The sequence below is a fragment of the Aspergillus alliaceus genome (assembly GCF_009176365.1).
Source record: "Aspergillus alliaceus strain CBS 536.65 unplaced genomic scaffold BDW43scaffold_1, whole genome shotgun sequence".
Taxonomy (NCBI): domain Eukaryota; kingdom Fungi; phylum Ascomycota; class Eurotiomycetes; order Eurotiales; family Aspergillaceae; genus Aspergillus; species Aspergillus alliaceus.
In genome coordinates this window covers 1,446,005-1,470,003 of record NW_022474684.1, presented here as the reverse complement: position 1 = coordinate 1,470,003, position 23,999 = coordinate 1,446,005, and the positions used below count along the sequence as shown (strand labels likewise).

At 49.2% G+C, this 23,999-nt stretch overlaps 9 protein-coding genes across 9 annotated transcripts; 5 read left to right on the top strand and 4 right to left on the bottom strand.

Moving 5' to 3' along the window:
* Window positions 1–8: 8 nt before the first annotated feature.
* BDW43DRAFT_259184 (uncharacterized protein) lies at window positions 9–895 on the top strand (the record flags this gene model as incomplete). Its single annotated transcript, XM_032040065.1, has 2 exons — window positions 9–290; window positions 352–895. A coding segment is annotated over exon 2 (257 nt), but the record flags the coding sequence as incomplete, so codon positions are not given.
* Window positions 896–968: 73 nt separating this feature from the next.
* BDW43DRAFT_259183 (uncharacterized protein) lies at window positions 969–3,651 on the top strand. Its single transcript, XM_032040064.1, has 4 exons — window positions 969–1,479; window positions 1,537–1,656; window positions 1,717–1,809; window positions 1,874–3,651. Exons 1-4 carry the CDS (start codon window positions 1,381–1,383, stop codon window positions 3,002–3,004), a joined length of 1,443 nt encoding a protein of 480 aa, XP_031906615.1. The 5' UTR covers window positions 969–1,380; the 3' UTR covers window positions 3,005–3,651.
* A 276-nt stretch (window positions 3,652–3,927) lies between these two features.
* On the bottom strand, window positions 3,928–6,070 carry BDW43DRAFT_11703 (ribosomal RNA-processing protein RRP9). The gene is made up of 2 exons (XM_032038020.1): window positions 5,495–6,070; window positions 3,928–5,438 (listed from the first exon to the last, which is right to left on the bottom strand). Exons 1-2 carry the CDS (start codon window positions 5,873–5,875, stop codon window positions 3,945–3,947), a joined length of 1,875 nt encoding a protein of 624 aa, XP_031906614.1. The 5' UTR covers window positions 5,876–6,070; the 3' UTR covers window positions 3,928–3,944.
* Window positions 6,069–7,256, top strand: pre1 (proteasome core particle subunit beta 4). The gene is made up of 5 exons (XM_032038016.1): window positions 6,069–6,240; window positions 6,295–6,452; window positions 6,521–6,770; window positions 6,850–6,973; window positions 7,036–7,256. Coding segments are annotated over exons 1-5 (612 nt in total). The 5' UTR covers window positions 6,069–6,238; the 3' UTR covers window positions 7,114–7,256.
* On the top strand, window positions 7,257–9,383 carry BDW43DRAFT_11690 (ubiquitin carboxyl-terminal hydrolase family protein). The gene is made up of 2 exons (XM_032038017.1): window positions 7,257–8,108; window positions 8,165–9,383. The coding sequence occupies exons 1-2, from the start codon at window positions 7,400–7,402 to the stop codon at window positions 9,334–9,336; spliced, it is 1,881 nt and encodes a 626-aa protein (XP_031906612.1). The 5' UTR covers window positions 7,257–7,399; the 3' UTR covers window positions 9,337–9,383.
* Window positions 9,384–9,731: 348 nt separating this feature from the next.
* On the bottom strand, window positions 9,732–12,120 carry BDW43DRAFT_305541 (uncharacterized protein; the record flags this gene model as incomplete). Its single annotated transcript, XM_032045811.1, has 3 exons — window positions 9,732–11,589; window positions 11,649–11,884; window positions 11,953–12,120. The coding sequence occupies 3 exons, from the start codon at window positions 12,118–12,120 to the stop codon at window positions 9,732–9,734; spliced, it is 2,262 nt and encodes a 753-aa protein (XP_031906611.1).
* A 746-nt stretch (window positions 12,121–12,866) lies between these two features.
* BDW43DRAFT_11628 (U3 snoRNA-associated protein UTP13) lies at window positions 12,867–16,315 on the top strand. The gene is made up of 3 exons (XM_032038008.1): window positions 12,867–13,160; window positions 13,223–13,250; window positions 13,333–16,315. Exons 1-3 carry the CDS (start codon window positions 12,987–12,989, stop codon window positions 16,065–16,067), a joined length of 2,937 nt encoding a protein of 978 aa, XP_031906610.1. The 5' UTR covers window positions 12,867–12,986; the 3' UTR covers window positions 16,068–16,315.
* On the bottom strand, window positions 16,315–18,184 carry spp2 (spliceosome ATPase-activating subunit SPP2). Its single transcript, XM_032038006.1, has one exon. The coding sequence runs from the start codon at window positions 18,081–18,083 to the stop codon at window positions 16,563–16,565; it is 1,521 nt and encodes a 506-aa protein (XP_031906609.1). The 5' UTR covers window positions 18,084–18,184; the 3' UTR covers window positions 16,315–16,562.
* Window positions 18,185–20,291: 2,107 nt separating this feature from the next.
* Window positions 20,292–23,041, bottom strand: eaf1 (MYB and HSA domain protein). The gene has a single exon (XM_032038010.1). The coding sequence runs from the start codon at window positions 22,871–22,873 to the stop codon at window positions 20,435–20,437; it is 2,439 nt and encodes an 812-aa protein (XP_031906608.1). The 5' UTR covers window positions 22,874–23,041; the 3' UTR covers window positions 20,292–20,434.
* Window positions 23,042–23,999: the final 958 nt, after the last annotated feature.

The window sequence follows — 23,999 nt, the reverse complement described above, 5'->3', positions numbered from 1 at the left end:
ACTGATACTCTCAGATCCTGGATGTCTTGGCCATGGAGGTATTCGTCAGTTAAAGAATGGTGCAGTTAAAGGGTTCCGGGATGTGTGAAGTACTGGTTGGATAAGGTTGATAACTCTTCTTCGCTCACACCTTACAAATGACCAAGGTCCTAATCCAGTCATACAACGTGCTCGAATTTTGTGTGATAACCCTCTATACGACTTGGTACGAGGTACATAAAAAAGCACAATGAAGTGCGGCAGCCATCCGGTTTGGATTACAACCACGGTCGAAGCGCCAGGCTTGCATGGTATCACACCATAAATTACGCGCATTTACCTCACCTAGCGCTAACCATCCCACGTCGTCAGTGACAAGCAATTTCCCACTAGACTGAGAAGCGGAGGGGTGCAGTAGTCTAGAAGGGCAAAAAAAGGGAACATGATAGTTGCATTGGTAATCATTATCCAGTGTTGTCGCGGTGGATTTGTACCAGCGGCTATTGTGTGGGTGGGGGATGAAAAATGTCCATCATCTCATTTTGACTCCAATAGCCCAGATAGACTAAAGTGTTGGTTCCTGATTTTCTTCCGTTCCCTTCGAAGATTGTGTGGGGTGGGTTTAATATGGGAATGTTTTGGACTACTATGCGGAGTTTCAGGCCTGAGGACGAGAGAAAAAGTGCAAAAACAGAATGAATGAAAAACGAAAATAATTAATCGACTCATCAATTAATCCACTTGGGACGACGGACGGTATCTAGTAAGTAGTATGAAGCGCAATGGAATGGTGACAGCAATCTTGTGTTGCATGTAGTAATAACCGAGTGTATAAGCGCGTACCACGTAGCTGGAGAGAATGATGTTTGTTGGCTGAAGAAAAGAATGCTCTGATTGATCAGCTGTTAGACTAGTGACGGACTAAAAGTTGACTTAACTTTCTCGGTGGGGATTTAATCGGACTTTAAACCCAGCGTCTCGAGTTGTTTGTTCGGTTTGCGCGAAGAAGGCTCAAAGTAAGGCATACACTCCCTCTAGACCAATCGTGATGGCTTCTTAATTTTCTTCTTCGTCTCGGGTTGCTTTTCCCCCGTTCGACATTTCCGTGATTAAACACTACTTTCGGTCCAGAAGCGCCGTTCATACATCTAGCTCTTATCTCTTGCCTCAGCCGATCAGTCACAATTCAGACGTAACTCGAGAACAGATTACCCCCTCCGTCATGCTGGCTATGCCCTCCCTCATTTGAATTCGAGTCTATATATTTCGCCACGATCGGCCGCGACACATTCTCTTCCTTTCAATCTATCGGCAAATTTCCCTCAGTAGAACTTCACGAAACAATTTTCGCATCTTTGTTGTCCCTCGGTATCGGGATCCATCCGAACAATTTTTGCGCAAATGTCGAAGTCTACCCTTGCCGGAGCCGCGTCGGGCAAGGGCTCCAACAACACAAACGCGACAAAAGCGGTCACATCCCTTGGTGATGATATCTCGGGGGTAAGCTGCTCGGGAAATAATTCTGAAGGGAATGGCACTAAGTCGCTTCGTGTCCAGCTTTCCGAAACATTACAGGGACATGTGGATGATATCCGCACGCTTTTACAATGTGGCATTTGCATAAGACCGCTTTACGAACCTTTCACTCTTGCCTGTGGACACACATTCTGCTATAGTGTTTGTCACCCGTTCTTTGCATCACCGTCTTACAAAACTACTAACACTTCAAGCTCCTAGTGTTTAACGTCATGGTTTGCTGGTGGGAGGTCTAATAAAACATGCCCCGACTGTCGAGCGCCAGTGAAGACACAACCTGCCCCTGCTTACCTGGTGAGTACATTGAAAAAAGTCCATATGTCTCCTTGGAATTATTATTGTCTCTGACTCGCTATAGGTCCGTGCGGTTGTCCAACTGTTCACGAGTCGTGCGGAGCTTTTAGAAAAGGGAGAGACGACAGCTGAGCACACGCGCCACCAGCGCGAGGAAGCAGAGAGACTGGAGAACGATAAGAAAAATGCACATCCCAAAGAAGGAGGTTTATTCCGGGGCACATTCAACAAAAAGCTCCCTGCTGCACAACCCATCGTCGACCTTGAGGACAATGTCGTTCGCTGCCCGCGCTGTTCATGGGAGCTAGAAGAAGATTCAAATTGTGCGCAGTGTGGATATCGCCAGGATAATGAGTCGGTAACAGATGCATCGGATTATCTGAGCGATTCAGAAGAGAATTCCGAGATGACAGATTACTTAGATGATGACCTTGAAGACGGATTTGGTGACCTAGACGACATTGACTGGAATGATTTCTATGACGGAGTTCCTCTTGAGGCGTTGGCTTTCGACCTCCCTCATCATCTATACGGTTTGCATCGTCATCATCACCATCACCTCCATCCACCCCCACCTCCTCCACGTCCCATTTACCTGCGCGATGGTCACCACGATGAAGCGTCTTCAGCTACACATGATAGCGAAGATGAGGAAGAGGACTACTCGGAGGACACTGACATGGATTCATTCATTGACGATGATGAACATATAGATGTCGAGGATCATTACGACTCAGAATCGGACAGATCTACAGTAGTTGGGGGTCCTAATTTTCACATACAAGATCAGTATGAACATCAGCTGAGCTCGGAGTTAACTATGTCTCGTGGCGACGATTATACAGACGATGGCTCGAGTGGTGTAGACGGAGTTCCCGATAGTGAAGAGGATGGTGAAAGTGACGGGGATGAAGAGGAAGACGAAGATGATGACGAGCCAATTCGGCCGCCCGTGAACGGGAGCCGGCGCCGCCAAGCCCCTGCTTTTCGTGGAACTTCAGGTGCGCCTATGCTCTTGAACCAGCTTTCTTCACGGCCTAATGTGAATCCCTACCCAATGCGCCGACCAGTCTCACGCACTCAAAGTACGACCAGTGCAGGAACCTCTGTCTCGAACGCAATTAATTTGGACGATGATTCTGATGAGGGCCCAGTTCGACCCTTCCGAAGGAATTGTCGGCATGCTGCTCGTTGAAATATTTGCTCCTTGCTCATCTACGACATGACGACACTTCTCTGACCTCCTTACGGCGGATCTTATATGACCGGATTTCTCTAGCTTCCTCGAATGTAGGCAGTAGGGAGCGAACAGGACAATTTGCATGGGTTCGGCTACTTCAGGACTTTTGTTCAGTGTTAGCCATCGATATATTGTTCTTTCTTAACTTGAGGACATCCGCTACGGATGTTCTACCAGCCCTAACCATTGTACTTGCTCTTGGGAGATTCGAAACACTATAGGACCCAGAAATATATGAGACTGGCATTGGTAAGGGAGGGAGAAGGTTCACTTCGTTCAGCATTGGCTCAGAAAAATTTCCTCGCATTCTATACCCCTGTTTCCCTATGAATACTTTTTTCTGGCTGCCTTCATTGGATAATAGGCTCTTCACCTGAGCGTACTTCTTTCCCCATGCTGTCTCTAGCATGATGTATCATAATCACTGGTCTGGATCAAACTCTACTACACCATGACTTAATCTGCCGAGAAATCCCACGGAACCAGGTGTACTTGTAGCGGAACAATTGAATCGACGAAGCTAGTGTATTCCCGGCCTTATTGTTTGCTTTGCTTTTACCCCTTCCGTCAGCACACGCCTTCTTAAGAATCGCCGAGAGCTAGCATAGTATCCCGACGGAAGATCGTGACATAGTCGGCTCTTTAGCGTTGAATTTTAGGTTCAATATAGAAGCATGATTTATTCAAAAATTACTGCAGTGCACCTATGTACATTCATCCGCGCGTATCAGGCTCAACGCCCTTCAACCCAAGGGACTTCTATGCAGAAAACTTTTTTTTTCTTCTAGAAAGATATGCAAAGACCACCACCCCAGGAATAGAATACAAAGTAGAGGAAAAAAAGTGGATACATACGCCATGACACAATAACTTCGTCCCATAGCACAAATACGCCTCACTTAGACTGGGGGTTATTATTGATGAAAGGGACTTCGAACACCACGGCGCCATTTCGGCCGTCAGGTGTAGATCCCTCGTGGAAATTATTCGTGAAGCATTTCCAGCGGCCGAGGCGGTGTTCCTTGCCCACCGCTGCAACAATGCAAAGACCTCGGGGCTCTGGTTCGGAGGATTTCGACTTAGGCTTAGATTGACCGGAGGTGCTGGTCTCCGCACGGCGTTCGAAAACGGCAATACCGTTGATGACACCCTTGACGAGGGGTTCGGCCTCTTCTTTGATCTCGTCCAACTTTTGTTCCCGAGGTCCGTCGACAGCCATCCGATCGGAGTCGACTGGGTTGTCGAAGGCTAGGGACTGTTTCAACTGCTGTGAAGGGGTATCCGGTCCTAGTGATGCTCCGCCAACGGGTCCTAGTGGGATGATCGTTTTCTTATCTTCTGAGATCTTCCACGCGCGAATCCAACCATCCCAGCTACCGCTAAGGACAATGTCTGTACCTGGGACCGTAGCCAAGGCGGTAATCCAGCGAGGGTTGCGCCGCATGTGACGGGCGTTTGACGCGGCGGTATTCGGATCGACTTCTGAAGATAGCTCATCGAGTGGAGGTAAAGGGTCGAGACCGTGGGCAAGAGTTATTGTGTGAAGGGGCTTTTTCTTATGGACGGACCAAAGCGAGATGGCACCCGAGTCTGAGCCGGTAACAAAATGATTAGGGGGCAAAGGTGCCACACAATCAAGGTTGTTTTCCTGATATGAGTGCTTAGCAGATCCACCACGGAAGATGAGTTGCGACTCATCAACAACCTTCCACAATCTGGCGGTGCGATCGCGAGCTCCAACACTGACACATTGGTCGATTGTCATCGCAGCAAGAGATGAGATGCTGTCCTGGTGGCCGAACAATGTCTCAACATAAGCATTTCCTGCGGAGCTCAGAGACCAAGTTTTGATGGTCCGATCGAACGAGCCAGAGAACAGTTGTTCACCGGAACTCATAGTCGAGATATGACGAGCAAAGGCAAGCCCGCTGACCGAATCACGGTGCTGTGTAAACGTCTGCAAAGGGGTCAACGTAGCGGCATCCCAGATTATTAACTTCCAATCCGCTCCGCCAGTGGCTAAAAATTTCCCGGATGGCGATACTGCCACAGACAAGATACTCTTAGTGTGACCATGCTCCTCATTACTCTCAGCAATCTTTTGCAAGCCCCGCACAAATCTGACCTGTTTCGGCTTTTTCCGCTGCGGTCTCGGGGAGCGTTTCGATGAGCTATTCCGTTCGTTGGTCGAAGAATCTGTGGTCGCATGACTGGGGGTGGCGAGTTCCCATTTGATTAACGTTTTATCTTTCGAAACCGTGAAAACATATGGTGAATGGACAGCAATGGACGTTGTTGATTGAGTGTCTGCCCGGAAAAATGAATGTGATGCTGCCGAAAACGACAGGTCTGAGGCTATTTGACGATATGTACGCCCTTTGAATTCATCCTACACTGGGAATCAGCTGCTGGCGCCTATGGATAGCAACGAATGTCAGTACATACCACATCCTCTTTCAATCTCTCTGCAATTAGATCTCGATCGATCTCTGCGGCATCAAACCCATAGTCATCTACCTCGTCTCGGACATTGTCTAGGTATCTTTCCGCGAGCTTTAACCTCCGGTCTGCGGCTGTCTCTCCATCATCGGATTCCGAACCACTCTCTTCCCCCGAGACTCCAGATACGATGCTCTCATCATCGTTATCATCGTCGTCCAAATCACTACTCGAGACGGATTGATCCCGTTCCCTTGCCCTGCTGGAACCCTTGGCGCCTGAACCTCTACCTCCATCAACACCTCGTTTCTTCGACGCGGGGGCTCCGGCGCGGTCTTCCCTCTTGCGCTTCCGCTGGGACGCGGGCAAAGTGAAAAAGGACGACATAACTCCGTAAAATCAGCTGAAGCTCCGCGCAGCAGGACTTCTTGCACTATGCACAATCGATTGGAGCGGGTGGAAGCGATAGAGCCGATCGGAATTCTTTTTCGATGCGCAACTTACTTTCACTTTTTTTCTGCCGGTGGTCCGTGCAGGCGGAAAGCGCAAGAACGTAACGCCTAATTGCTGATTCAGCTAGGCAGCTCTCCGCCTCAGGCTCGCAAGTACAGCTCCAGGCAATCAAGCTCCGCGCGGCGTGTGATGCTTTACTGACCATCATCCTGAATCTTTCACCTTTCCTCCATTCCCTTCCCTCCCTGTGCTTCTTCTCTTCGTCATATTTTCTACACATACACTAATAGCTTCAGAATGTATGCCCCCCCGGTATATTGATGAGAATTCCCTTCGCTGATTGAGGCTTCTAGGGAGGTTCTACTGGGCATCACCGGCAAGGACTTCGTCCTGGTGGCAGCGTCCAAAGCCGCCATGAGGGGTCCAACTATTCTCAAAGCCGAAGACGATAAGACACGACAGCTCAACAAACACAGCCTGATGGCTTTCTCAGGAGAGGCAGGAGATACCGGTACGTTGGATTTCATATGAGGTGGAGGGGGTGTAAGCATCACGCAGCTAACTTTGCTGCCGGTGCAGTGCAATTTGCGGAGTATATCCAGGCGAACATCCAATTATATACAATGCGGAATGATACCGAACTCGGACCGAATGCCGTTGCCAACTTTGTCCGGGGAGAATTGGCGCGCAGCCTACGATCTCGGAGCCCCTACACGGTCAATCTGCTGCTCGCCGGTGTCGACGGAATCACCCAGAAGCCTCACTTGTACTGGATAGATTACCTGGCTTCTTTGGCTCCCGTACCATACGCTGCTCATGGTTACGCCCAGTAAGTTTCAAAAGCCAACTCTTAGACGCCCAATCTTTAGACCCGCCGCTGTGAGGAATCAAGAACTAAGAAACTTCAGGTACTATTGCCTATCGACGCTTGATAAACACCATCATCCTGATATCACTCTCGAAGAAGGCTTAAAGCTCCTGGTGATGTGCACAGATGAACTCAAGCGCAGATTGCCGATTGATTACAAGGGTGTACGTTGCAAGCCGATACTCCCATTTGGTTATTACATTGTTGGCTGACTGATATTCTCCAGGTCTTGGTGAAGGTTGTAACCAAAGATGGCGTGCAAGAACTAGACTTTGATAATGACAAGATCGTCAAGTGTGCTTAATGCGATGTTGTATATCATACCATTTTTGTCTTTTGTTTTCGGTTTACGGGACTTGGTTTTCAGATGATCGGTTGCATGGCAGGGTATTTTTCATGACTTGACTGAAATGTAGTCTTGCCCACAATTTATTTAGGTAGAGACTAAAGAGAAATGACCCTTTTGAATGTAAGATTCTTTCGGCGTAGTGTCACGATGTATGACGCTGCATGGACCGGGTGTTTGCTATGTTTGCACTCCGCGGGCCCCATCGCGTTCTTCGCAGCTTTGAATCCCGCGGAGCCAAATCATGGCCTTCAATTCACTGTTACACAAAGTCATGATGTCCAAAAGACAAGCCGAGTTGTCGCTGGAGGAAGACAACGCTACAGGTTCTCCTGCCTCGAAAAAGGCTCGTGTGGAGGACGGCTTCGAAGAAGGCGACCCGCGCCATGGAGCCCTTCCGTTACGACGGGCGAGTGGCCAAGAGAGAGAGGAAGATGAACGCAAAGGGAATGATATTCTAGCCGCGGCGGACCAAGAGTGTGAGGAGCTCGAAGAAGCAGCGGCAACCAACGGTGCCGAGTCTAATGACGATGCCGACGATAACAAGCCTGTTATTGCGGCTCCGAAACGCCAGAATGCACCCATGGAAGGCTATGGCGACCTTTATCTGGATACTATCAATCGTGAAATCCTCGACTTTGACTTTGAAAAGCTCTGCTCGGTTAGCCTCTCAAATATTAACGTTTATGCCTGTCTCGTGTGCGGTAAATATTTCCAAGGCAGGGGGCCAAAGTCGCATGCCTACTATCATGCGCTCGAAGTTTCACATCATGTTTTCGTTAACATGGGGACCAAGAAGGTGTATGTCCTTCCCGAGGGATATGAAGTGAATAATAAGAGCTTGGATGATATCAAATACGTGGTGGACCCGCACTATAGCAAGGAAGAGGTGTCGAAACTAGACAAAGAGGTCCACGATGCGTTCGATCTCGCAGGTAATCGTTATAGACCTGGTATGTTCATATCAACCAATTGAATCCTACTAGAACGGTGCTAACATGTTTCATAGGCTTTGTTGGTATGAACAACATCAAGGCCAATGACTACTTGAACGTAGTTGTGCAGCTTTTGGCGCACGTCTTTCCGATACGCAATTACTTTCTGCTACATGAGTTTCCTGTACCTGGCACACCACAATTAGCTTTACGGTTCAGTACGTTGGTACGGAAGCTGTGGAATCCAAAGGCTTTCCGATCTCATGTATCGCCGCATGAGCTGTTACAGGAGATTGCTCTTCGATCATCAAAGCGCTTCACACTTACCCAGCAGTCCGACCCAGTGGATTTCATGTCTTGGTTCTTGAACAATCTGCATCTTTCACTTGGAGGCTCTAGGAAACTGTCCAAGACTCCTACCAGTGTGATCCACGCCGCATTCCAAGGTCACCTGAAGATTGAGAGTCAAGCAATCACGGCTCATTCAGATACTCAAAACGCCCGCCTAGTATTCACGGAATCGGGCGATATAAAAAGCCAGACCATCCCATTCCTCATCCTTACACTCGACCTACCACCTACTCCTCTCTTCCAATCCGCTAATCGGGAATCTATCATTCCCCACGTCCCTCTGACAACGCTCCTAAACAAGTACAATGGCATCACTGCCTCGGAGAAACTGGCTCATCGAGTCCGCCATCGCCTCCTTCATCCTCTGCCTCCTTACCTACTATTCCATATCAAGCGATTCAGCAAAAACAGATTTGTATCTGAACGGAACCCAACGATCGTCACCTTCCCATCGCCACGCTCTCTAGACATGTCACCCTATGTAGAACCAAACCCGGATATCTGGCCACCGGGCGAACCAATCCTCTATGATCTCGTCGCCAACATCATCTTGGATCCCAGTGTAGCTGTCCCTGGTGCCACCGAGGAAGCGGCGGCAGATAAGGGTGTTAACGCAGCAGCCGGGTCATCATCCGCCGGTGCTGGTGCGGGCAGTGAGAAGGTTTCATGGATGGTCCAGCTTCATGACAAGGCTATGGCAGCGGAGAATGGCCGACAACAGACTGAGCGTGCTACTGGTGAACAGCACGGACCCGAGTGGCTAGAAATTCAGGATTTGTTCGTCAAGAAGGCAGAAACAGAAACGTTATTCACCAGGGAAGGGTATCTTATGGTCTGGGAGCGGCGAAAGATTCCGGGCATGAACAACCGGAAGGGGAAGAACCCAGCCAAATAAATGGCGGAATGCGTTACCTAAGTGTATCTAATATATTGAGAATGTATCAATTCGGTTGGTTACGGATATCAGTCCTAGACCCGACTTAAATGTGATGTGTAGCCCATTGCCAACTTAGTGAAAGTAGGGTTTGTATAATTAATGTAACGATAATGACAGAAAATAATTGTCTGTTTATTCTATTGTTGATTTAAAAAGAGAGGGAAAGGCGGCCATGTAGGAATGAGGGTGGGCTTGATATCTCTAAGTAGGTGTTATGGCCCCTTGGGCATTGGGTACAGTAGCCATATGTATCAATTATTCTTTCTTTATATCAATACGTTAGTTGAATCTATTGTTCAAATACAATGGAATAAAGTGGGTATCTATAGCGACAATTTATCCTACAAACAATTTCACAAAGTTCCCCATCCGCAGAACCTTCTACCAATCCGAATGGCTGTGCCTGAGATGACTCCCCACACACCAGCATTCACAGCAGCTTGCAATCCTATCATGAGGGTTAACTTGCCCATGTATGCAAGTTTATCAGACCGAGAACCACCACCGCCCCAGACACCTAGGGCACGGACATTAGCGGCGGAGGAGGTAGTGGATGACAGATAGGATGAAGCAAGAGAGCGAAGGTAGAGGGATTCGAGAGGGATGAAAAGTACAGTAGTAATCATTGACGCGAGGTGAGAGGCAAGGGAATCGACGGGGTGCGATGAAAGTATTGTTATCCGGTGAGCAGTTGAGGAGTTTGTGTTTGAAGGGCCTTCGCGCACATTTGGATCAGATATGCGAGGAAATATTCCTGAATCAAAATCGTTCTCTATGGCTGGCTCCGCTTCGGAAGGATGATCATGACTATCTTCCTGGCTTGGTGGCTCTTCCACACTTTCTGGCAAGATGTTGGCAAGGCTTGACGGTGGTTCCTCAAGGGGAGAATCAGGGGTAGGATTATCTTCTCCTCGAGCTTCTTGTTGATATTGAGACATCAGGTCTAACATATCTTCCCTATTGCTAGGAGACGCTCCTGGTGTCATGTTTGAGAGGCCGTCACTGTCCACACTCTCGGAGTTGACGATCGTGGAGAGGGTCTGGTTCTGGTTGGTCAAGATTGTGTCTAGTAACTCCGTAATGGAGCGACGATGAGCCGGCTGTCCATTGGAAGTTGGCAAGTCAATCTCATTACCAGGCCTAGGATGCAGCGGGTCCTGGTTTTGTGCATTACGATTGCCCAATAATTCCAACTGCATGGTAATTATATCAGAATTCTGATGTATTAAAGAAGCACGCACACGCGGAGAAGTCGGCGAGGACGTCCCTGGGGATGATGACCGAGAGAAAAGAGTGTTTGAGCGTGAGTTCCGCTGACCATCGAGCACATTTTCTCTGCCATGCGCCTCATTGGTTACAGCGCGAGAACCAACAGCGGGAGAAATAGCACTTGGATGGCCCAGTGCAGCCATTTCTGTGGGACCGCCGGGGCTCATCTCCGCTGGTGATTGGGAGATAGGATCTTCTTCGTTTGATAATACACGTTCACCACTGAAGTCAAGCCCAGAATCGGGAACCGGAGCAGAGATGGGTGTACGAGGTTGACCAAAGCGTGATGCCTCATGAGCTTGCACCACCTCCTCTGGAGCCGGGGGTACTGCTTGCTGTAATCGACGAGTTCGGTTTTGTCGTTCATTTTGCACCTGCTCGACACTAAAAGGCAAAGATTCGAGCCACTCTCGCCTGCGACGGGAGACCGCCGCTTGTTCCGAAGCTGTTGATGTTCGCTGCGACTTGAAACCAAACCATGATAGCATCCAATTTTGGAGAAATTTCAATTCACACATCAAGTCTTTAACCAAAGAAAGATTGTTGCGACGATTCTCTTCCTCAGATCTGCGCCCAAGGGTTGGGACCATCCAATCAATAAGGTCATTCTCGAAAGCCACTTTAATGGATAGTTCATCCGCTAGGGTTGGTTTTGGTAGCCGTCGGCGAATCAACCGGTATAACCTTATCTCGATTACTGGACGGAGATATACATAAAGGTAGACGAGAAATGGAGGAGTTTGCAGCAGGCTCAAACAGAGCCCACCCAGTGATTGAATCGTGAGGTCTGTAGGCAAAGGTGGAAATAACATGGTAGTTAGTTCGCCCAAAGGTGCTAAAAACCGAATTCCTGGAAAGGTATAGGGATGAACAAGGTGGAGCGATTGTAAAAGTGAATAAACATATGATTGTATAGCAAGAATAAGTAGGGTTCCCCGCGCTCTATGCACATATTAGCTACTGTTTCATGCTATAACATCCACACTTTGAATCCCACTTACGCAGAGTGTAGAACTGTAAATGAAGCCCGCACAAGCTTCGAAAGCGCATCATTATCCGGAAATCGGTTTTGCAACGAAGAAATCAAGCGCTCTAGAGGATGGTGTCGGCAAATTGATAGGCACGTCGACAGAGCCCACGCAGGAATGCCAGCAAAGTAGAACCCCAGTATGCCAAATGAAGCACGCTCATGAGATATTATACTCATTAGAGGGGCGTGGGTATAACTCTTGAATGTCTGGAGAGCAGAGTAATCAGTCGACCCTCAGAATTTCAAGTCTTAGGCCAATATCATGGCAAACTTACCTGTATCCGGCCCATGAGTGAGGAAGTCCACCACGAGCCTAAAAATACCGAAACTTGATCTAGAGTAGCCATGACCAGTCCATAGTCATTCTCGGCAGCTATTATATCGATTTTCTGCTGCTCACTGAGGCCACTCGCATTTCCATCCTCACTGACAACGATGCCCATTGTTGAGAGGATATCATTTTTAGCTCTCCGTAATTCTCTCCCGAATGACTTTGATTCAGGATTGATGGGATGTCCTCTCTCATCATATTGCTGAACATATTCATCCGCGTACAGAGGCGGAACTCGTTGCTGAGTTAAATTGCCACGGTCTACTGCCGGGGACTCCGGTTGTTCAGGGGCTTCGTATGGGGAGCGACCCTGGACAATAATAGTCAATCATCAGAAGCATGAGGTTCATGGCAAATCAGTTGGTCGAGTATGATATGATCATGTAGTACTATGAAACGGGAAGTGATGATGCAGATAGACAAGGCTTTATCTTTAGCATTCTAACAGTACATGGCTTCTCAACTTCAAACAGAGATCCAAGGTAAAGCTAAGCGGAAGCCCGAAATGAAAGCACAAGGTATCTTAGAACAGACACAGGAAGTCATGAGGGTGATATCGAATAGAAAGCTGGGAGCCTACCAAAGCCAATCTATTCAAGTATGCCTGTCGCCCCATGGTGTTTGGTACTAAGTAAGCAGTTTAACAGTGTCTCTGGGTCATTTTGCGGTATAAGCCAAGGATGGGAAGTAAAAGTGATGTTTCAGATCATGTTCATGGAAATGGATATTGATGTTGCTCACGTGGGCGCCTGCCGCGCCTGTAGCGTCAACGGCACGGGCCCCACGATGATCTAAATTGGCTTTTTTTTTGGCGACAAACAGAGCAAACATCTCGAAAAAAGAACAAAAGTTTCGGAGCGACGAGTACTTTTGACAGCAATTGGACAATTCAACTCACGTTTGCTGTACGGTTTATCCCGAATATATAATGGCGCGTTAGATTGCACGGCGACACCATATTTCAGATTTGCGCAAAAAATGTCTAAAGCCGTCGTTAAGACGACCTTCGAGGCGTCTCGGACTTTGCGTCCCATTTATACTGGAGGAAGTACTGCGCTAGATGCCAGTGGACGTTTGCTAGCAGCTTGTGTGGGCGAAGATGCTCTTATCGTTGATCTTGAGACTGGTGACCAGCTTGCAAGTCTGGAAGGAGTAAGTGGCATTTTCATATGTGTATTAACCGCATTGTCGCAAGTTTCTGATCGTGATTTTAGGATGGAGAGATCATTACCAGCCTAGCTAGTGAGTTGCCCGCTTCACCTTCTGGCGCTCTGCTTATTACACTTCATTTTGCTCCAAGGGAACCTTTCTAACTGAATCATAGTCACCCCATCCGCCTCACATGTGATCATTTGCTCGCGATCAATGTCTATGCGCATTTACTCTCTGACCCCTCTCGAAGATTCTTCACGGACGATCAACGCGAAACTTGTGCGAAGCCTCAAGCCACATACTGCACCTGTTGTCACAACTGCCACTGACCAAACCGGGACGCTTCTGGCAACCGGTGCTTCTGATGGCTCGATCAAGGTCTGGGATATTCGAGGTGGCTATGTTACGCACACTTTCCATGGTCATGCGGGTGTTGTATCTGCTTTGTGCTTCTTCCAGGTACCATTCCTGGATAGCGAAAGCAAGAATTCTTCAAAGAAAATGAGATCTAAGAGAAAGTCGGATAATTCTGATGATGACGAAGACATGCAAGATGTCGCCTCTACTTCGATTGGAGGGTTCCGACTTGCCTCGGGAAGTGAGGAAGGCAAAGTACGGGTGTGGGATTTGAACAAGAGGAAGTCTATAGCGTCACTCGAGTCTCATGTCTCGGTTGTACGGAGCTTATCGTACTCGCCTGCCGAGAATGCATTGCTCTCAGCGAGCAGAGACAAGACTGTCATTGTATGGGATGTCCGCACATTCAAAACCCGCAGAATTATTCCTGTCCTTGAAAGCGTGGAAGCGGCCGCCTTTGTTGCTGATAGTGGGCTTGCTCTGGTTGGGGGTGAGAATGGCAAGTTACGTGTGTGGGATTGCAACCGTGGAGGGGAAGTAACCCAAGAGCAAGAAGCTGCTGCTGAGTTTGAAGCGGTCGTGGCAATCCAATACACTCCAGGAATGCCGTTCGCAATGACTGTGCATGCAGATCAAACGTTGAAACTTCACTCACTTGAATCCTTATTGAACTACAAGCCCGGATCTTCGCTGGACCCTTTGCCGGTAATAAGGCGCATATCAGGTAACGACGATGATATTATTGACCTTGCATATGTTGGTCCAGATCGATCAATGCTAGCCCTGGCCACAAACACTGAGAGTATTAGACTTATCTCGGTGAGACCATCCACAGATAGGCCGTCTGATAAAGAGGAGGGATATTTTGGCGCGGATATCGCTCACCTAGATGGCCACGACGACATCATCATATGCATTGATGTTGACTGGTCTGGCCATTGGCTCGCAACGGGCGCCAAAGACAACGCAGCTCGTCTTTGGCGTCTCGACCCCAAGACATCCTCGTATACCTGTTTTGCCGTTATGACAGGCCACGCTGAGTCTCTGGGTGCTATCAGTTTCCCTCGTGTCCCACCGCCGGCAAACACACCTGCGCGCAATGATCCTTTGAACCATCCCCCGCAATTCTTGCTCACTGGTTCTCAAGACCGCACCATCAAACGATGGGATATGGGCAAATTGGCTCCGCTCACTTCTTCCAAACCGCATACCCCGAAGGCGATCTTCACCCGCAAAGCTCATGAAAAAGACATCAATGCCTTGGATGTTGATCCGACATCGACCCTTTTTGCATCAGCCTCACAAGATCGTACTGTTAAGATTTGGTCCGCTGAAGAAGGAACCGTTGTAGGTATTCTTCGTGGACACAAGAGAGGAGTCTGGTCCGCGCGATTCGCCCCACATGGTACGCCTACCATTAGTACCAGGCCCCAGAGCAGTACAAATAGGGGTCTGATTGTTACTGGGTCTGGCGACAAAACGGTCAAACTTTGGAGCTTATCGGACTATAGCTGTCTCCTTACCTTCGAGGGCCACACGAATAGTGTTCTCAAAGTGCTCTGGCTTCCACCTTCAGACCTGTCGACCAAGAAAGACGGAGGTGATGATGAAGATGATGATGATGAAGAAGCGCCGATGCAAAACACTGCTACACAACCACGCCCTCTCGTGGCGTCTGCGGCTGCCGATGGCCTAGTCAAAATTTGGTCCCCTTACACAGGGGAACTCGAGACCACCCTCGATAATCACACAGACAGAGTCTGGGCACTAGCAAGCCCAACACCCTCTGGCTCCCGTGCCGATGTTCTCTCTTCTTCTAACACACATAAAATTTCATCCCCGTACGCCATTGCCTCTGGCTCGGCCGACTCCACCGTCACTTTCTGGACTGACACTACATCCGCCACTTACACCGCTACAGTTAGCGCGAACGCTGCTCGCATCGAACAGGACCAGAAATTAGAGAATTACATCAGAGCTGGAGCTTACCGTGAAGCCATTACTTTAGCTCTCCAGCTGAACCATCCTGGAAGGCTACTATCGCTATTTACAGCTGCAGTAGATGCTGCCGACAACCCATACTCGACTGATTCTCAAAAGAACGAGCGTGCTGACAGTCTGACCGGTGACCCTTCGATTGATGAGGTTCTTCAAACTCTCGACTCTGATAACCTTCGTATCCTTCTTCTCCGGTTGCGCGACTGGAACACGAATGCTCGAACTTCTCGCGTTGCACAACGCATTCTGTATGCATTGTTTAGATCCTATCCTGCATCAGCGTTCATTGAGCTCGCGACAGCAAGTATGGCAAATCGACGCAATGACAGTCGCACTGCAACCAGTATGAAGGACATACTGCAAGCCATGGCCGCCTATACCGAAAGGCATTACCGTCGAATCGAAGAGCTGACAGACGAAAGCTACCTTGTCGAATGGGTTTTGGGAGAAATGGACGGGGGCGTAGGACTTGGCGGATTGAGCGTCTCTGGCACCCGTGATGCAGACGACGTACCTGATCATGAGAAGGACACTATCATGCTGGGAGCATGACGATTGCAACCCCTCTAAACGAGTATATGTACAGATAGACAGAACGATTTTGTGTTTGGAATATTGTGATATGTCGGCGCATTCTCTTGGAGCACTATTGCATTTACATCTGATACTTTTTTGGAGGAAAAGGTGTGTCAAAAGTCTTCTCTTGGGTGACATTTTGTTGCCGATAATTGATACTTCGAAATACTCTTGAATGCACGTAGCCTTAGTTATATACCATCCTTGGGTCTTTCTACAGCGTCCTTTTCCTCCGTATTTGCCTTGTACCTCTTATTTCTTTCCCATCGCTCACAACGAGGTTGCTTTTCGAGCTTGCAAGGGCCTTTTGATTGTTGATACTTGTATCGTCTAACTGAGTATGATTTTCTATCAATTTATGCTGGAATGCCATCAAGGTGGTATCAAGTGAGGTATCTAGAGAACAATATACATTTGTTTCTGGAAAAATCTTATAAATGAGGGTCTCAGCAATTTCGCAGGCCAAGCAAATCACCTGTCATCATTCCTCCGTCTCTGGCGAGAGTCTCGATCACTGTCTCGATCCCGGTCACGATCTCGACCATGTCTGCTCGATGTATTGGACGAGTGCCTACTGGAACTGTAGCGATCATCATCCCGGTATCTGCGGCTTCTTTCTCGGTCCTTCTCTCGCTCATGGTCGCGACGACGTTCTCGGTCACGATCTCTATCCCGAGAGTATCGGTCATTATCGTCATCTTCGTATCTTCGTCGTCTTGAATGACTTCTGTCTCTTCTTGAGGAACCTGTCCTCCGCTTGTCATAACGATCATCATCGTCTCGTTCGTAATCACGGCGCCGGTAATCTCTATCCCGGTCTCTATCGCGTCCACTCCTTTCAAGGTTGCGATCCCTTCGTTCTTTCCATTCATCGTCACCTTTCTTAGATTTGGCCTCCTTCTGTAAAGCCGAGAGCTCCTCTTCCGTTATGGACTCGCCTGTCTTCTTGTTCCGCATCATAACAGGCATATAGACACCCTCTGTGCTAGCCTCGCCTTCTTTGCCATTTTTCCTAGCTCCTTTGCGCATCGCAGTTTTTCCCCAAGCACCCAGCTCTGCCTCCGCACCCTTACCCCCTGAAGCATCCTTCGCTCCGATACCCAGAAAACCCGGTCGACGCTCAGGAATGCGTGGCTTATCAACAGCAGGAGAGGAGCCATATTTCCCTCTCCCAACAGCCTGGCCTTCCTTCCAGCCCATTCCTCGAAGTAAAGCCGCACCAAATTCCTCAACAGGAATCGCATTGTACTGATCCAAAGTGGCTGACTCCGGTCGAGAATCAACGTCAGCCCTAAAAGAAGATGTCTCGTCGTAGCGCACCCCAGTCACATCTTCTCCATTCACAGGTCTAGACTCAATAACAAGATCCGACCGGGCCTCCGTGTCCCCTTTACTCTCACTAATAAGCGCTCGAAGCGCGATCTCATCCTGCGTAAGCGGCTTTCGTTGCTCTTCCCCAATAGGCTCTGCATCCTCCATCGGCTTATCGTCCGTCTCGCCCTCAGCATCTTGCTCCGTACTCCGTTGCTGCGCAAAACTAAGTCCATAGGACATGCTCGGACGATCGGTCTCAGTGTCGTCTCCGGCAGTTTCGCCTCTCTTCGCGGCTTCCTGTATTGCTTGGACTTCCTTTGGTAGCAGGTTCTTGCCTTTCGGTCTCCGGATATTGACGCCAGGCCGATTCCGCCAATTGTTGTTACTCGCGACTGGTATGACTAGCTCTTGCTTTTCGTTCTTCTTATCAGCAGATACAGCGGTTCCTGTTTCTGTGTCGAATTCTGTGACGGCCTCGTGGACCGGCGCTCTTTCTTCGTCGGATTCATCGTCGTGGAGATGATGAGGTCGGTGCGCAAGGGTTCGGCTAGGGGCGTCGGTCGTTCGAGCGAAGCCTTGAAGGTTGAATGTAGTTTTCTTAGGCTGTCCATTTGAAGCTGAGGATCCCCCGCCCAGTGACAGAGAGAATGGCTTTGTTGGCGGCTGTGATGAAGACATTGTGATAGACCTTGACTTTGGTCGCAACAGTTAAGTGAGATAAACCGATCCCAAATGGGATTCGGGCGTGACTGATATTCTCAGCGAGAAAAAAGAAACTATATTATTATGTATGTTTCAGCGTCAAGTGTTGCATTCTTTGAGAAAAGCGGTAGGGGTGGCGAGGCCAACCTGTTAAGCGCGCGCTTAGATTCCAATCTAAATGTCATGTTTTTCTGCGAAAACTTTCCCTTTCCGGAATGAGACTAGTATATGGCATGTACTAGCATGTTACTCACTCTGTGAGCAGTTATGTCTTGTACCCACAAAAACGAAATGCACTCTAGATAGGCATGATACCCATCACCAGCTCGCAGAAGATACATTCATACACTAACATGCGTTCCAAATTTTCTGGAAATTCACTCAGGAGCCCTACTGAGCTCCTCGAATTTTACGATAACAAGGAAACGAGATGAGCTAATCGTACAGTCATAGTCATTGATATCTTTTCTAGATCTTGTATTTCGCCCATTCCAGCCAACTGTCCAAGTACTTGTTTGTACTTTGTATCCGTCCTATCAATACATGTGGTACAAAATGTGAGGGGAAAAAAACAGGCCACGATACTGAATAGTGGCTTGGACACGAGTCCAGCCAAGTGTAATCGTATGCCAATACATGACACCAAAAAGTCGGATGCTAGAACGTAAAGGTGGGTGAGGTCTGTAGGAACGTCACGCAGGGTAAGGTGGTGAAAGACGGCTAAAAGGCGGGTGTGATACATGGAGGCGAGGTGAAGGGGTATGAAAGATAGCATAACATTGCATGCAGTTATGGAAAAAAGTCGAAGGGTAAGGACATGGGGCAGGGGTAGTGGAATTCAATAAAGGGCTAGGGGTTAGAAATATTTACAAACGAAGGTTAAAAATGGACATGTACGTGTGTGGTAAGAGTAGCCAGCTGGGATATCGCAGGCCAAGGGGCTCAGCTGCTAGCAGCCTGAGCTTGTGGAGGGTTCGGACTCTTGCTCGAACCCGGCATGGGGCCGCCTTGAGCACTGCCGCTGCGTTGAGCTTGTGGCGTTGCACTCCGGCTGGGTTGAGGGACAGCTCCATTTATGGCCGGGGAGTTTCCAACACCTACCCGGTTCGCTTGAGCAGTTTGTGGAACTCGCATCATAGGCGAGTACCCCTGCGTTTGAGGCATCTGCATACCAGGGCCACCATTCATACTAGTCTGAGGAGATTGAAAGTTGCCATCGTGTGATACCTGATAATTGGCCTGGACAGCACCGATATTCCCGGCGGCTGCATTCATAGCAACCTGGGACATACGCTGCTGCTGGTACTGATGCAGTCGTTCGGTGGCCAACTTATTTACCTGGTCAGAGGGCATACCGGGATGTGTTCTCTGAATTTGATTCTGCAAGCTGCTAATTGTCGGTACGACTCCACTCGACAAAAGATTGGGCTGTCCCATGCGCGGCGAAGGGGTAGAGACTCCTTGAGGAGTAGCGTTATGGAAGGACGGGCTCTGCATCCCGCCCCCAGACTGGAGAGCCGCCATCATGGCAGGGTTGTTCGTTGCACCATTGACGTTTGGCACATTCATAGTCGGGGAATGAGATCCTCCCTGGCCCACAAACTGTTGCTGATTATGAAACTGCTGCTGGGGTTGCTGAGGTTGAGGCTGTGGCGGCTGTTGTCTAGATTGTAAGAGCCGCTGTTGCTCTTGAAGGCGGTTCGCTTCCCGAATAACCCGGTTGTTGTCTGGAGAGGTTTGGATGGGCATTCCAGGTCGAGCGGCAGTGTTCTGTTGCATCCCAGGCTGGGACATCATTTTCATAGCCATAGGATTTGGTGGTATATGCCCATTCGCTGGTCCACTTCCAGGGATTGCTTGCATATGGGGACGCCCTGGGTTAGCGCTAACACCAGGTGGTATTCCGTTCGGCATCCCATTCGGCAACCCATTAGGCATCCCGTTTGGAGTATTACCAGGTATGGAGGGAGTTCCCGGGTTTTGTGGCATAGTGCTTGGAGTTCGACCAGGAGCATTCATCATTGGCTGCTGGTTAGGCATTTGCCCAGCACGCTGAGCTGCCAAGTTCGCCTTGAAACGCCTTGTTAGCAATGATCTTAATTACATGCACAGCACGAAATACGTACTCTCTGCGTGGCGATCATCTGCTGCCGGTATTGTTCTTGTCGCTCCTGCAACTTTAACTCTCGCTCGTACTTGAGCCGACTAAACTCGGCGGGAGTCGAGATAGGGGGCTTTGGTTGGTTTGCTTCGTTGACTTTTCTCAATGATGCCAGTTGAGAGGCTGGGAGAGCGTTAGTATTGCGTGCATAAGGTTTTCAACCTCTTCATTTCTCACCATGTTGTTGTTTTTGAAGCATCGTCTCCCGCTTCTTGGCCAACTTCCGCATGGCATCGAGCAAGGCAAGATGCTTAGAGGATCGTCTACGGTCAACACGGACAGGTTGTGTAGTTCGCCTACGAACAGGGGGTAATGACGGTGGATTGTTATTGCCTGGCTGCTGCTGCTGTTGTTGCTGCTGCTGTTGTTGTTGCTGCTGCTGCTGAGCAGCCTGTTGTTGCGCTAAAACAGCACGTTGCGCTGTCTCCAACCTTTGATGATAGGCACGGAAGTATTGTGTCTTCGACATATCGGCAGGTAATCCCTCCAGACCGATCCAGCGTTCGAAGCATTCCCAAGGTGTTCGCCTCTCGGCTCCAGACGTGAATTGCGACGAAGGAGTCAGACAGCTGGAGATTAGAGACCAGTTGTAGGAGTACTCCTTTACAAGTCGACGCAATTCATCATCCTCTGCGTACGTCCACTGTGAGGATTGGCGTGACTCAAAAAAGCCAACCGACGGCATAGGGTATTCAGTTGGAGGCCTAAAGTTATGCCCTGGGTGAATCCGATCACGTATGTGTTTGTTCTCGGGTCGGAAGAGAGCAACATTTGTCTGTTCCGGTGGCAGATCCAACATCTCATGCTCAGGGTCAGATTGATACTGCAAATAATCATAACGGCTACGTTTTCGCGGCGGTTCATCATCGTAGAACGATATCTTCCCTGAAGCGAACTTTGAAACAGGGAGAATCTCCGTCTTCCAAACTGCATCCGGAGGCTCTTTGAAAGTAAGAACGTTAGATTCTGGAGAAATTTCGACAGGTGAATAAACCGGGAGTTCTTCCAGGAGCTTTTGGGCTGCCGGCGTCATATCTAGCGAAAATGTGAATTCATCTGAACTAAGGGAGAATATTGCTGCTGGTGCAACCGTATCATGTAAATCATGGCGTGGCTCGTCATTATAACCTTCGCTGACCGAGTCCTCCTCTGTTGAAGGAACTAGATCGGGGGTTGGGTGAGATATCCCAAGCATTTCATCCCCTGTCTCCTCTGGAGGCGACATCATAGGAGCATCAGGCTCAACCCCCTTCTCCAATTTGACTGGAGTCCTAACTTGCACCCGAAGTAAAGACCTATGCTCCGGCTGGCTGTTAACAAACTCCGCGCACCAATCTGCGCAACTTTTGGCTGCTGCGATCTTCCACTTCCTTTCTTCACGGAAATCAGTACGCATCCACTTCATATGATCCAGAAGAACATCCCAATGCGCCCCTTGCCGAGGAGGTTCTAGTGAGCGCTTCATTTGGCGCAATGGCCATCTGTTGGCGTTTTGAAGTTGATAGATACGGCGTAGGGTGCGACAGTCCATCTGCTCCTGATATTCAAGGTGGTGGTTTGCGGTAGATAAGGTTTTATGAGCGGAAGCAAGTAAAGTGCTGAGGCTTGTACCTCGGGGTGGGCTATATGCCTTGCTCTGGAACAAGGTAAAGAGATAATCTCGCTCCTCGTTTAACTTCACTAGTTCACCAGTGTGCTGGCGAACAAGATCCATCGAGTCAGCCTTGTCCTGCAGTTGTTGCTGTTGCTGTTTTGGGAAGACAACTGTAGAGAGCTTGCTCCTTTCTCTTTCCCGTGCCTTCCTATCTTTGAAGCTCAACCTCGCTGTAGAATCACTGGATGCCCTGGATACTGTTCGTGCAGCCTCTGGTTTTTCAGTAGCAGAAGTCTTATCGGGTTGCGGCATGGCCGGCTTTGGCGCTTCGCCAAGGATTTCAGAAACGGATTTGTGCCGAATAGCACCGGAAGATACTCTGGTTGTCATTCTTTCGGGCTGTGCTGGTCCAGGAATAGTTGGCGTTCCTTTCCTTGATACAGGCGTTGCTGTAGCTGTTATCTTGGCTTCTACCCCATCCGGTGTATCAACTTGTTCAGGTTGATGTGGCGACGGCGCCTTTTCTTCTGCGGTCTCGACTACCCCATCAGGCTTCTTTGGCTCCGGCGGTACGGGCGTACCTGCCGAATCTTGCGTCTCTTTTAAGTCCTCGGAGCCTGTTAGTCTTGGACTAACGTTCTCCTGGATAACTTCATTATTCGTCGAAGGTTCACCGGCACTACTATCACCTATGGCCTTACTCGCTACCAGCGAGTTTTGTCGAAGCGATTGCGCCTCCTCTAGCCGAAGCTGTTCATCCGGTGTGGATGGGACTAAAATCGGGGGTGCTTGGACAGACTCCTCAGGCTTGGGGCTCGGTGCAATCTTATCGGTAGGCCCAATTTCCTCCTCAACAGGGTTTGTCTCGGGCGATACAGCAACCGGAACAGGGGTATTATTAGAATACGGACCGCCAGAAGAAACAGGAGAAAGTGGTTGTTCGTTGCCATGAGCCACTCGGCTTAGCACAAGAGCAGGCTGCTCATCATGCTTCTTCTGGGTAGCCGGCATCTCAACGACACCGGAAGGGATCCCGGCCGTTGGCGTCGGTTTTGCCTGACTTGGCGAGACGCTAACCTCCGTAGACTCATGACCTTGACTGCTCTTTGGCGTTCCTGGGACCGCAGAGATTACCTTCTGCTCAGGAGCTGGGTGTTCAACAGGAAGTGCAGTGGCTGGCGTGGGTGCATCTAGACCTTGCGACCCTTCGGGAGTGATACCAGGCGCAGGCTGACCACGAGCCTGAATTTCTTTCTGCTGCTGTAGTGCAGTCGCCGGAAATAGCTGTTGCGGTAGCTGCTGTTGTGCCTGTTCAACATCGGGAGTAGTCTGAGGAGCAGTGATCTCTACGCCAGCCGGAGGGCTGATAGGGATGGCATTGGAAGCTTTCGGGGGTTCGGCTCGTGCATGGACAGCTTCCTGGTACTTGCGCGATAGGATGTCTGCATAATTAGGTAGGGGTGGAAGAGTAGCCTCGTTAAAAAAGCGACCTCTTCAGAGCCGATCAGCATTTGAGACCAATTGAAGTATATAAAGAGCATCACATGTAATTGAGCGCAATTAACAATACTCAAATTGGCCAAAGGGGGATACATTGATCGGGGATGAGATGAACATCTTAAAAACAAAGAATAAAAGTGTTAAAATGTGAGAGGGGTTGGGAGCTTACTTCGAAAGATCATTGGCGTCGAGGAACGCCTGTTCCTTCTGATGGTATAGCGAGTCCGCGGAAGGGTTCTCGGTCGCGCCCGCGAAGCCTACGGTCGCAAAGTAGAGCTCGCTCAGTTTGCGCTTCCGCGACAACAAGCAACGTCTGAAAATTAAAAGTAAGCGATAATTCGATATCGCACGAGCCGGTAATACAGAATGGATCGCTGGGAGGTATTTATTACTTACGCGATCTCATCGTTCTTAGACCGAAGGAGCTCTTCGCGGAGCATCGAGTCTATTTCGGGAACACAGCATCCGATTAACGCGCTAAAATAAAAGGGAGTGGGTTGAGCGAAGTCATCCAGATGGAAAAAATCGCTCAGAAATGATGAAAAAGATGGGGTTGCGTTGTTATGGGATGCAAAGTATCAAGGCGCGCGAAGATTAGACTTGAAGGGATTTTTGGGGGGTGGTTAGTGATTGAGAC

Excerpts from the sequence above, each read along its gene's own strand:
- BDW43DRAFT_259183 (XM_032040064.1), top strand. The coding sequence starts at position 1,381 with ATGTCGAAGTCTACCCTTGCCGGAGCCGCGTCGGGCAAGGGCTCCAAC. Across the intron at positions 1,480-1,536 it reads TTGGTGATGATATCTCGGGG|CTTTCCGAAACATTACAGGG; the intron begins GTAAGCTGCTCG and ends CTTCGTGTCCAG. Across the intron at positions 1,657-1,716 it reads GACACACATTCTGCTATAGT|TGTTTAACGTCATGGTTTGC; the intron begins GTTTGTCACCCG and ends TCAAGCTCCTAG.
- pre1 (XM_032038016.1), top strand. Across the intron at positions 6,453-6,520 it reads AGGAGAGGCAGGAGATACCG|TGCAATTTGCGGAGTATATC; the intron begins GTACGTTGGATT and ends CTGCCGGTGCAG. Across the intron at positions 6,974-7,035 it reads TGCCGATTGATTACAAGGGT|GTCTTGGTGAAGGTTGTAAC; the intron begins GTACGTTGCAAG and ends GATATTCTCCAG.
- BDW43DRAFT_11628 (XM_032038008.1), top strand. The coding sequence starts at position 12,987 with ATGTCTAAAGCCGTCGTTAAGACGACCTTCGAGGCGTCTCGGACTTTG. Across the intron at positions 13,161-13,222 it reads AGCTTGCAAGTCTGGAAGGA|GATGGAGAGATCATTACCAG; the intron begins GTAAGTGGCATT and ends TCGTGATTTTAG. Across the intron at positions 13,251-13,332 it reads GATCATTACCAGCCTAGCTA|TCACCCCATCCGCCTCACAT; the intron begins GTGAGTTGCCCG and ends ACTGAATCATAG.
- BDW43DRAFT_11690 (XM_032038017.1), top strand. The coding sequence starts at position 7,400 with ATGGCCTTCAATTCACTGTTACACAAAGTCATGATGTCCAAAAGACAA. Across the intron at positions 8,109-8,164 it reads AGGTAATCGTTATAGACCTG|GCTTTGTTGGTATGAACAAC; the intron begins GTATGTTCATAT and ends CATGTTTCATAG.
- BDW43DRAFT_11703 (XM_032038020.1), bottom strand. The coding sequence starts at position 5,875 with ATGTCGTCCTTTTTCACTTTGCCCGCGTCCCAGCGGAAGCGCAAGAGG. Across the intron at positions 5,439-5,494 it reads AGAGATTGAAAGAGGATGTG|GATGAATTCAAAGGGCGTAC; the intron begins GTATGTACTGAC and ends TTCCCAGTGTAG.
- spp2 (XM_032038006.1), bottom strand. The coding sequence starts at position 18,083 with ATGTCTTCATCACAGCCGCCAACAAAGCCATTCTCTCTGTCACTGGGC.
- eaf1 (XM_032038010.1), bottom strand. The coding sequence starts at position 22,873 with ATGCCGGCTACCCAGAAGAAGCATGATGAGCAGCCTGCTCTTGTGCTA.